The sequence below is a fragment of the Culex pipiens genome, chromosome 2 (genome assembly GCF_016801865.2).
Source record: "Culex pipiens pallens isolate TS chromosome 2, TS_CPP_V2, whole genome shotgun sequence".
Lineage (NCBI taxonomy): Eukaryota > Metazoa > Arthropoda > Insecta > Diptera > Culicidae > Culex > Culex pipiens.
Window position 1 is genome coordinate 210,220,256 of NC_068938.1, and position 12,206 is coordinate 210,232,461.

At 37.9% G+C, this 12,206-nt stretch overlaps 1 protein-coding gene across 3 annotated transcripts in view; it reads right to left on the reverse strand.

Annotated features, from left to right (window-relative positions):
* The window catches only part of LOC120432665 (SH3 domain-binding protein 5 homolog), an 84,506-nt gene that overhangs the window by 71,072 nt on the left and 1,228 nt on the right, over nucleotides 1-12,206 (reverse strand). Inside the window, exon 1 of one of the 3 annotated variants that reach the window (XM_039597911.2) lies at nucleotides 4,059-4,380. The exons of the other annotated variants lie outside the window; for them this stretch is intronic. Coding sequence (XP_039453845.1) covers nucleotides 4,059-4,283 — 225 coding nt within the window. The 5' untranslated portion in view covers nucleotides 4,284-4,380. Of the gene's footprint in view, nucleotides 1-4,058; nucleotides 4,381-12,206 lie in introns of those variants that run through there. 3 annotated transcript variants of the gene reach the window in all.

The following is a 12,206-nucleotide window of genomic DNA, read 5'->3' on the forward strand; positions in this document are numbered from 1 at the left end:
ACCTTCCCCCGTTATCCAACGTCAAATTAACATAAGACCATCTTTGAGCAGAAATTAATAGATCTTAAGAAATAACTCTTTCGTGATTAATTTTGTGGCCCAGAAACGCAAATATTAATAACTATAAAAAATTCATTTACGTTTGTGTCCGAAGTTCTTCGTCATAATGGTTATGCCTGTAGCATTACCACAGCAACTTTTTTTACTAACATTTCCTATATTTTTAGTAAAAAGAAGTATGCAGTAATTATTGTAGTGTCATAGACTATGCCTCTACGCATGTTTTGCAATTTTAATGGTGCCATTCTATAGCAGAAAATGTAAAAAACAAGCAAAAAATTTCAAAAGTGCCTGTAAAAATATGAAAAAAAAAATCGAGGTGTAATGATAGGAAGTGATAGAATAGGCCAAATACTACCAAAAGGAAACAAAATAAAACAAGATAAATGCAAATTAAAATACTAAAAATTAAACAAGAAACACATAAAACAAGAGTAGTAAAGTTTGTCGTAGAACAAAAGTTGCTCAAAATGACCTCCTAAACACTGGAAAAAAAAATTAAAAAAATGAGCAGTAGAGGGTTAATCAAATGAGACAAATTCTATAAACAGAACCACAATTCAAAGAATCATCAGGAAAGAAGCAGGCGTGGACATACCGTACCCAACGCTCCTAATTATTTATTGATACTGATTCCGTTCGTTATTTGTTCATATTCAAAGTTTCGTTTTAGTCCAAAAATTTCAAAGAGAGCAGTCAATAATTAAAAAAAAAATTTAAGTTCAAACTGAAAAAATGGCAAAAATAATCACAAAACCGTGTATAATTGTTATAGTCATAACATTGTAAAATATCAATAAATTCATGAAAATATTTTTGTTTCCAGAGTGTAACGTCTGTTTCCGTTACGTGGTCCAAAACTACAAATTTTATAACTGGCATAAAATTTACTTATTTAATTAAAAATATAAAAATTATCGTTATTTAATGTATAAAATTTTAAAGTTTTGGCATTGATTACTTTTCAACTCTGATTTTTTGGAAAAAAAAATGGAAGGGAAGGGAGACAAAAACTTGAGTTTTTGTGTTTCAAAAAAAGTCCTATAATTTCCTATTTCCTATTTCCTATTTCCAAAGGACCTCTTAAAAAAACTCTTGAATAAAATTTGCATTGGCCTTATTGACTGACGATATATCGGAAGATATTTGTTTGATTTTTAATTTCAAAAATTGAAACATTAATTACGTTTTTTTTTTTTGTCGCTAAAACCTGATTTTGAAGTTAAGCCAAATGTTTGAATAAATCTAAAATTAATATTTTGAACCAGTGTCAAAAGTCCTGGGATAAAATTTCTCGATCGATTTAGTGTCTTCGACAAATTTGTACGTACTGGTTAGGACTGTTTAGGAAAAAAATACAGTCTAAAAAAGAGCTATAATTAATTTTTCAATTTCAATTCGGTTTTATTGGTGAATTATCAATATACAATAAGTTCTTTTGGAATACATAACAGAGTTTTGGAGTTCCTTTCAGCTGTGTGTTACATCATAATCCATTTTGGAACAATTGTTGCTTGTAGTTAAGGGGTTACCGAAAGTAAGAAAAAGATAAGAAAAAAAAACTTACTAAAATTGCAAGGGAAAGGGGATAGAAATAGAGAAAGCTTAAAACTAGATCACAATTTTTTATCCTTTATAGATGTGCTTAATCATTAATTCCCCGAGGGCTAGAAATTGCTCCGCCTTGTTACGGCAGCTCCGAAACCGCGTCATCATCTCCCCCGCGAGAGCAAAGAACTCCGGCAGGGTAAAGAGATCTTCCCCGGTGACTTCTTGCTGGGCCGCATTGCCGCTACCGGCAGCGACCACGCTGGCAAACGATCGCCCCCAGCCAGGAGGGAACGCTGAATTGTCCGCTGGAACCGTTCGCTGGCCAGCTGCAGGAACGGCTGCACTCGCACTTCGCTGAGAAGGGTGGGACGCTGCTGCTTTCTTCTTCCTCTTTTCCTGCTCCTCGAGGTAGGACTTCCGCGCGACGCATCCGCGGTAATTGCCGGTATGGTTACCGCCGCAGTTCGCGCACTTTACGCGCGGCTTGGTTTGTTCTGCGTTTTCCCCCAAGTCCGCCTTTCGTGGCAGTGCGCACACCTCCGAGAGGTGTGACTCACCGCACTTCACGCAGCGGGGCCGGAGGTTGCAGTTCCGCGAGCCGTGGCCGAATTTCTGGCATCGGTGACATTGCGCTGCGTCCGTCGGATTTTTTGAGTAAAACCGCCAGTTTACCCAAAAACCGTCCAACGCCTTAGTCCGCCGCAGGTCTTGAAGTTTGACGGTGCCGCGATCGAAGTACAACAGGTACAGTGTATGTGTACCTGTGACGGTTGTCTTCCGCGAGAGGACTTTAATGTCTCCCGCGTATAATTAATTTTAAATTCTTAAAAACCTTATTTAAAGATTTTCGATTTTTTACAGTCCAGACTCGATAATCTGAAGGCCTCTGAAAAAAATCACTTCGGATAATCGAACTTCGAATAATCGAGGCTTCGGATAATCGAGTCTGGACTGCATATGTTTTGAGGGTCCAACTTTTGAACCCAAGATAATTATAGGCAAAAAAATTGTTGCTAAATTATTAACATTTGAAGAAATATTTTTTTTTTTTAAGAATCGAATTTTAGCAAAAATAAAGCTTGGTTTCATTGTGGAATTGTAGAATTGTATAATTGAAATTGATAAAAACTTCACAGAAATTTTGATAAGGTACGCCGTTTTTAAGATATAGTCACTTAAAGTTTGATTTAACTAGAAAAAATAATTTTGTCGATTTTTGAAAACAGTGCCCATGAGTGTCCATTTCAGAAAACATTTTTCGGACAGTTCATAAAATTTCTTATGGAATAAAATGTATTTACGTTCCACATCCACTTTAATATAAAGAAAAATAAATGAAATATTGAATGTTAAGCCCTTTTAAAAAGTTGGTCTAGATTTTAAAATTTTCAAATTATTTTTATTCGAAAAAATTGGAAAATTTTATGGATGATTCATTTTGTGACATTGTAAAACGGAGCATAAGTTTCGGAGATATCGGCATTTTAAATTGAGTGCTATTTGAGTGCCACTTGAAACAACTTAAATTTAAATATTTCATTTTTTTTTTTATTTCAGTGGATGTATCTCAGGAACGAATGGACCAACCTTCAATGTTTCTTAGACGATTTTAAATTTTTTCTGAACTATTCAGTTTTTTTTTATTTGTAGAAAAGAACATTGCAATCATGTAAAACTTTTTAACTTTTCTATTCAGCAAACTTCGAAACCACCATATTAGGGAAAGGAAACAGATAGTTTGATAATTAGTTTGGTGTTTTAGCCTCAAAGATCAAATAAAGTTCTATCCATTGTTTCAGTATAAAAAAAAATATGTTTCCATTATTTTTCAACGATTCTTTCAACACCTAACAACCTTGGTCAAAAATATCTCTGAGAAGTACGTTACGAAAAAAATCTTTGTGAATAAAAAATCTACGAATGCTTTTTGAAATTCTACTCTACAAACAAAAAAATCAACAAAGAAAATTACTCCTCTCAATTGAAATCGTTTGACCGGAGATGGTGAAAAAATCAACAAATTCCAATCCTTTTATTGAAGACAAAGAGTTAAAATCCTATTGTATCGGTATTTCATTAAAAGTCCACCATATAACATTACATCTCCTAGCACCTTAAAGACAACGAACAATGGATCTCTGCCGGTTCAACAGTCCTCATCCCAACAACGTTTAGTAACCATCCAATACACTGCTGCTACAACACAGCTATACGACCAGACCATCATCATTCTCCACAACCAGCACTCTTGAGCATTGTCGGTGTCACCATACATTCTAGCACCATTTCCGTACAGACGATGACATATATCACAAAAGACAAAAGATCATCTATTTCCATGACAGCACCGTCGTCGTCAACGCAGCAGGAGGGAGCTCTCAGCCTCACATTGTGTACACACCTTCACCCGATATACTAACAAACTACGTAGTGCGCTATATACGAACCCTCCGGGAGTCCCCACCCAGGCTGCGGTACTTCTCCAGCAGGCAGTCCTTCTTCCACGTCAGCAGCAGCATCTTGTAGTTGACGTACGGGGCTCGCGGCAAGCTACTCCGAGTGTTCCGGGACCGGACCGTACCGGCGTTCAGCTTGTACCACTGCTCGCACACGGACACAAACTCCGAGATGAGGGTGTTGTTGGCTTGCTGGCCGCACGTTGACGACTCCATCCCACTTTTTCGGAAGAACCGCCGAATTTTGAACAACTTCCGAGCGGACGACAACCCGGCGACTACCGATTCGAAGAAGCTCGTCCTCCGTATGGGACGATAGGGGTGGGACGACACCTCGAAAACCACTTAGCACCAGGCGAACGAGAACACACTCGTTATCGCCAGCGAATGGCAGTTTCAATTCAGCGCTGATACCGGCGCGGTGGGATTGTAAACATGAGTCATGGGTACTTCTAGACCAGAAGGTATAAGCAGGCGAGTTGAATGCATTCAAAGTCGCGAAAAAAAAAACAGTCCGTCTCTCTGTTTGATAAGATAATGGGCGAACCACGACATACCTCAGGTGTGGGGTGGTATTGTTTGCCGTTGACCAACTCGGCGCTAATGAATTCGTTCGTCGTTAGACGGTGGAGCAGTTGACACAACAAAAAATGACTCTTACAGAAACTAATTGGGAGCCTTGAACATTGCATCACATGCTGGGCAAAAACTGTTTATTTTTGTTCAACTTGTTGTTATCATGTTGTCGATGGAATATTTTTGCATATAAACAAAGCGTTGTTCACGATTAATCAGAAAGTGTCACACATTTCACTCTATCGGAGCTGCACAGTGACAATGTTGTTGAAAACGATTTGAAATTGTCCTATTATTTATGTTATAAACATTCAATTATTGTTTTAAACATTATTTTTTAATCTTTTCCATTTGAACGTTCTATTTAAAAAAACGACATAATTGGTAATTTTCAAACAATACTCAAGTAACGACAAAATTGTCAGCGACGGCAGGAAAAAGTAGAGTTGCAGTGGTGTGAAATTGGATTAAGGTTATGTTTTTATTGTACGGCGAGTACAAACTGTGGCATAAAATGGAAACAGCAGCCGCAGTAGTACTGCGGCATATCACTGGCTCACTGCTAGGTTTTGTTGAGTTGTTTGTGCGATGTTTCTCATAACTATCAAGCCAGTTTGGGAGTGAAAGGTGACGAATTTAAGCTTTGGAGGAGCGACCCAGATTTCCATTTGATGTATTGAGGGGGAAAGGGGATTTTTATTATGCTCATGGAGTCAAAAATAGGTGTTATGCCAAACCAAGTATTCCGAGTATTTGAATGTAATATTAGCCGTTTGGGATTTCACATCGGCAGCCAAAACTAAGCACTACTTAAGTGAGTTTCAAAGATGCGTTGGAACACCATTTGGAAGAAAAAAATCAATTTTGTCAAAGGTTGATAATAAAAGCATTTTTTTTTTTTCAAAGATGAAAGGTTCTCTACTATTTCTATGAAATTCTGTGTCTTCGATGAAAATGTTTTTTTTGAGGGTCACCTGATGATCCTGTAATTTTCAACTGACGATATCTCGGAAACTATTGGTCCGATTTTGATGCTGAAATCGAAACTTTTGCAAAATTGTCTGATCTTTTCAATAAAAATATTTCACAAATTTTATAATTTGGTATAAAACATGAAATAAAAGTTTGTTTTTATTATAAGACCTTTTCAAAAGTTAAGCTTGATTTTAAAATTATTTGTATTGAAAATATCAGAAAATTTCACAAATGTTTTAATTTTTAATAGTTTTAATAGCTTCCGAGACATGGTCAATTGATAATTACAGGCTAATTAGGTGACACTTAGAGAAGTTTATTTTTATCGATTCGAATTATTTGTGAGGCTGTCTGTATGTTAGAAACCAATAACCCGAAAGTAAAATAATACGTAGGTATTTCTTGAAATATACTAGTCGATGTAGTGATTAAATGTTAAATAAAAAAATCGGATTTTTTCCGAAAAGTCCACAATAGAGGTAGGCAAACCCGCGCTTTTTTTAGGAGCCGCTCATTTTCGATCGCTCATTAAGAAGAGCGGCTCTTTTGAACGGCTCTTTCGCTCTTTTTCAAAATTTTGAAAAAGGCTATTTTTAAGAAAGGTGTGATTTTTTATCTTTTTTTTTATTGAATTTGCATAATCTATTTGAAGAAAAAAAAGCTAAAAACGAGAAAATGCGCTTGAAACCCATAAGTCTTCAGCTGTCTCTATGTCAAGATTTCTATTCAAACCTAAACGTTCGAATAATTGAATGGCACCCAAACTTTAATCTAGGATTTTTGAGAAAATTGCTCTTAATTTTTCAAAATTGCATTTATTTCTGTCAAAATTGAACAAATGCTGATATTTGTAATAAAATATTCTTTGAATTCTTTTCTACATTCTGATTAAATCGATAAAGGCGATAAATGCTAAAGTTTAAACGGGCAAGAGGGTTTGATTTTTTTCCGAAATCTCTCAGGCTATTCATTATATTTTGGTAAAATTTTCGAAGTCAAGCAATTTAAAATTTTCAAATTCATATTCGAGTAATACTTTAACTTACGATCAGTTGTACAATGAAAAGTTTTTTTTTTATTTTAATTAGAAATTCACTTTTGGAATTTCAAAGAAAACTGGGAAATTCAAAAATATGGGTTTGAAAACTTTATTTTTTTGTTTAAATATGGACACCAATGCTATTTAGAGTCTTTTAATATATAAAGATAAGAATGTTGCAATAGACCCCCAACGAAATATGACGATTCGGCTCACAAGATGTCGGAAAAAAGCCCCTCTTTAAACTGCCTTTTTTATCCTAATGTATTTGAAAGAAACACCTTGCGACAATTTTGGAATTAATTTTTTATAAGCTTTGAAACAAATTTGTGGCTACAATTTGTTGAAAGTTCTATGAATTCCATCTTGGAACGGTTCTTTAAAAATACCGGAGTTTCAAAAAGAACCGCGGCTCTTTTTTTGTGAGCCATGGTCCGTTCGCTCTTTTTAGTGAACCAGCTCTTTGAGCGGTTCGCTCTTTTTTTTGCCCACCTCTAGTCCACATCATAACCTACATCTTTGCCCAAGATACCAAATCGATCACAAAATCCCTCTCAAGATAGAAAATTTTATAATTTTACAAATCCATTTTGGATGAGCTGTCCCCATAATTTCATAAACACACGTACACGCAGAAAAATGTTTTGTAGAATCAGCCTGTACGAGGCTTGTTTCAACAAAAAATTTGTTGAATATAATCAACGCCGATTTTGCGTTGAAACAAAACTTGATTTTCTCAATTCCACAAAAATCTTTTGTTGTTTTGAAAAAGCTGCTTTGACGTTTAGCGTTGATTCAACAAAAATCTTGATTTTCAAATCGACAAAATGTTTTGTTGATTCAAATATGCCTTATTTTTTTTGCGTGTATGAAAAAACTAACGATCCAAAATAACATCTTTGGGAGCGTTCTTTTATTACGTAACTCAGTTGGGGGGAGGGGGGGGGGTCGTTGGGCGTGTTACGCTCCATACAAAAAATGTTAAATTTGTATGGATATTTTGTTACAAGGGGGCGGGGGGGTAGGGGGTCAAAAAATCCGATTTTTTTTTGCGTTTCGTAATAAAAGAACACTCCCTTTTCACCCGAATCAAAAAAATAAATTTAGAAACCCCGAAAAATTTGCAAAATCGTAGAGAACTACTCAGATGCATAGTTTAAATAGGGTTTTAAATCTGAAAGTGAAATATGCACAAACAAAAATTTTGTTTTTATTTTTTTTTATTTTGTAGTACTACTCATTTGAGTCGAATTTGAGTTGCTAGTTAAAAAATAAATTTATAAATTAAAAAATAAAATGCAAATTTTCAATATTTCCTTGCCGACATTTTGGCCGCCATCTTGGATTTAAAAATTCTAAATCATTTCTAGAGTTTTTTTTAATTGTCCTATAAGCTATTATCTTTCATATGTTTATAGGACCTATTAAAAAAACTCTAGATTTTTGCGTAGTTTAGGGGTCATACTATTTTTTTTCGTGATTCGTTTTTAGAAGTTTCGATTATCCGAAGTGAAATTTATCCGAGGCCTTTTGGATAATCGAGTCTGGACGGTACGGGCTTCTTATTTTCAAAATTAAGCATAAGCATAAGCATAGGTGCCCACCCGCAGTTGCTACTCCGTTATTGACCAGGACCTCCAGAAGTTACATCCACGAGCCGTGGAAGATGAGTGGGTGCTATCTTTCCTCGCTTCGCAACTTCTCAAAGGCCCCTATCATGCTGATCAATACCGGCGCCGGCCACGACCAGTGGTAGAGTCACGGGGAAGTGGATGGGAATGTTAGTCCGATACTTGAGTGATAGAGACCGCCCAATCGACTGCTTCTCCGACAAAGTATCACATGAGTTTTGAGGGGGTTAGTAGATGGGTATAAGGTCAGGATTCACGAGTGGCAGTGATGTGACCATGAGCATTTTGTTTATCAGTTGAAAATTTTAAATCTTAGGCAGCCGGCTGCGGAAAGATAAATAATTGATTATTTAAAAAAGTTGTTTAATCGAACGCGTGCCAACCGAGCAGTAGTGCTATGGGCTGGACTTGTCAGTATATTTTTACTGTTTGAACAATTTAGATATCGCGAGCAAATTTCAAAAATAGTAAATAAAAGACGCTTTACTTTTAATAAAATCGATAGTTTGATGAGTTAATACTAAAACTGTCAGCTGGAATAAATTATTACGATCACGATTACGTAACCGATTGTAATGAAATTAAAAAAATAACTTAAACGAACTAAACCGGCGGCGTGCCTTCCAATCAACGATGATAAAAGAAGGACTTATGAAAAATAAAATATCAAATAAAAGGCTCCGACAGACACGTTGCAGAGTAACCACGAAGTCCCACTGCTCAAAATCGAATCAAACAATGTAAAAACGCGAGTTAATGGTCTATCCTAAATGTCAGCGTGTTATTCGATAAACGATTCTATAGAAATTAGTTTTCCACCGTGAAAATTTAACACATTATTTGAATTGTGTGGACAAACTAACGAAACGACAGCAAAATGATCAAGAACGCGTATTATTAGTTATTTAATGATGACCCTATAACGATTATTTTCAGTGAGATATTATTTGGAATTATCGACCGATTCTGGAGATTTTACGCGGGTGAATATATTGGGCTGAAAAAAGAACAAAGAAAAACTCATTCACACTCTCATACACACATAAACTAATTTACATTTTTAGACTTCAACATTATAGTGAGAAAGATTATTAAATTAGACTTGTAATTATTTTTGAAAGGCATCAATATAATGAAAACAGCCTGTACTGCAAAAATAAGAAATAACAAAGTACCCTAAATTGGGTAGAAGTTCGTGCCAAGGAGAAAATTAATTCGCGAAAAAAAAATCTCACTCGCAAATGGTTTTTACTCTCACACTCATGATTCATTCTTTAACACACACACACACACGCTTGAGATGTCATCAAGGAACGAACTCACCGGGATCTTGAAGACTGGAGACTGCTCCGCCGCCGCAGCATCGAAATCAGGTGCAACCCGACCACACCGCCCAACGATTGCAGCACCGCACAAATCCGTTTGTCGTCGGTCTTACTGCTCCGTGTATTCAACATCCGACCCGATGCTCCCTCCGTTCGACTATAGTCCCTACAGCATACAGCAGTCAATCGCCACCTACACAACCCGGTGCACCGCGGCCTCCAAAACACCGACGGTTCCGTGGAGCACGAATCCTTTGCCCAGCATGCAGCGGAAGGGAATGAAAAAAAATACACTGACAGCAAATCTCTCCCACCGCTGGCGCTGTAGTGGGTGCTGCACCACACCACCCCCAAACCACGGTGACACCACAAACAGCAGCAGCAAATACACATGCACATCACACAATTATCGCAGTAGGCTGATGTTTCTTAATACCCACACACATTTACAATTCGCGACCATCAACCTATCATCACTCTCTCCCACCTCAAAGCATACACAAGCACAGAGCACACCTCTGGTGTCTGAGAGCTGAACACTAATACCACTGTAACGGTTGGTCATCTTCACACCAAAGAGAGTACCACACGCACGCTTCCCTCTCTCAATTCTGTGAGAAGAAAAAAAAACATCGCAGAAATAGGCAACTCCGCAAAACTAAATCACAGAAAAACCACATAAAAACCGGAATATTTGAGAAAACTCCACTTTCCCCGAATAGCTTATCACTTATTCTGCCGATTGCACTTATTTTCAGTTCACGAAAACGACAAATTCAGCGAAAATTTCTTCAAATTATACGCGACGAAAGACAACACGACCGAAGCCAATATGGCTGCTCCTCTCTCGGTACGGGCTTCTTATTTTCAAAATTTAAAAATAAGTTCTTAAAATATGTGTGACCATTTTTTTGTATATGCACCTACAATCAAAGAAACACTTCTCAATGATAAAAGATTCTTAAAATAGATTCTCCACAATTTTTATCTGCGCAATTTTAAAAATCTCACGCTGTTCACGTCCCACGTCTGCGTCGCATAAAAACAGGTTTTAGAAAATCACCCAAAGCTTGGGTACGGAAATGTTCGATGAGAACCCACTCTTTTTAAAACCCTCTTCCTTCAACCTTATTTCCAAACAACCAGTTCGTCTATTCAGCCAGATTAATGTCATCCCAGGGCAGCAGATCCATCATCTCGTCCAAGTTTCTAGCAAAGCCCTTCTGCGAATGCCTAGACCTCCCAGCCGTGTAGATCTTGGGGGGAGCAACTTTTGAGCTATTCTTAGCTGCTTACTTCTCTGCGCGTTGGTCGGTCCGGTGATATGAGGCAAAACACAACAACAACCGACGCAGCAGCAACAATAATAACAAACCAGAGTCCGTCCACCACTCTGGTTGGTTGAGCCACGATGGGCTTGGTATGTTACAAAACCGGTTTTCTTGTCTCGATGCTGCTGTTGTCGATGGCCAAGGCAGATTCCAGCTGCTTCACGTTCAAGTGGAAAGAGTTCGGGGCGCTTTTTTCGTCTTTCAACCCATTCGGTCAAAAGAGGTCAACTACACAGGTCCCGGGGGGCTATTCACGGATTTGAGGGAGCTGCCGGTTTCCATTGGAGAGCGGGAGCATGACTTTTGACATTTTTGGGGGGTTGAATTAAGTGGGATTATTTCCCTCAAAGCGAACTTCGAGCTGAGCGATTTGCTGCTCATGTATTTTTGTATTACACAAAAAGCGTATGAAAATTGTTTGCAAGTCATTATTTTCGACCGGAGGCTCCTCCGTCATTAAGCAAAGATTTGATTGATTCATGCTTCGTTCATTCTGGTTTTTGCGAACCACGCGCGATGCCAGAGGAACTCTTAGAACCTTGAGCGATCACGAACGATGCGATTTATAGTAATGCGAGGTATCCTCTCCACGATCTTGGCTTAATAGTGGCGAATGTGAGGTGCAAGTTGAGATCGCTAGGGTGACTTGTTGAGACTGTAGCAATGATTCGAGTAGCGTTATTTCAATCTACTCAAAACTAGCATCTTGGCACAGAAAGATCACCCTAAGCTGACCTGCAATCGAGTCGACCTGGGTGATGTAAGAAGCGATTTAGACCCCCTCAAATTCGGTCGTTTGGCACACTGGTGTGAAGGTTCGTTCGCAGACGTCAATTTGGCGCGTAAATTCAGGGCAAAGCATTCATTCAATAACGTTTCGCCGTCATCGTTGGCGTCATTATCCAAACACTTTGGGATCGACGTCGTGAGTACGTCGCGAGGGAAGATGCTCGTGCGGCGTACGGAAAATAACTTGAAGCGTAATTTTGTTTGATAGGCGGGGGGGACAAAGGCTGCAACTCAGCATGAGCTGAGCTACTCATTCTTCAACGAGCAGTGCAAGGACTGATGGGATGACAGTTTATTGTTGTTTGCATCGGCGCACCACTATCTTGTTAACGCGAATATTTTATTAATAAAATTGTTGTTGGTGTTGCATCAACTTAGAATACCGCATGTCACGAGGCAACGTCCGTCCACAAAAAACGTCCCCTGTCTTCATTAAGAACAGGCCACAGTGGTCAGTATTGCAGTATGTAAAC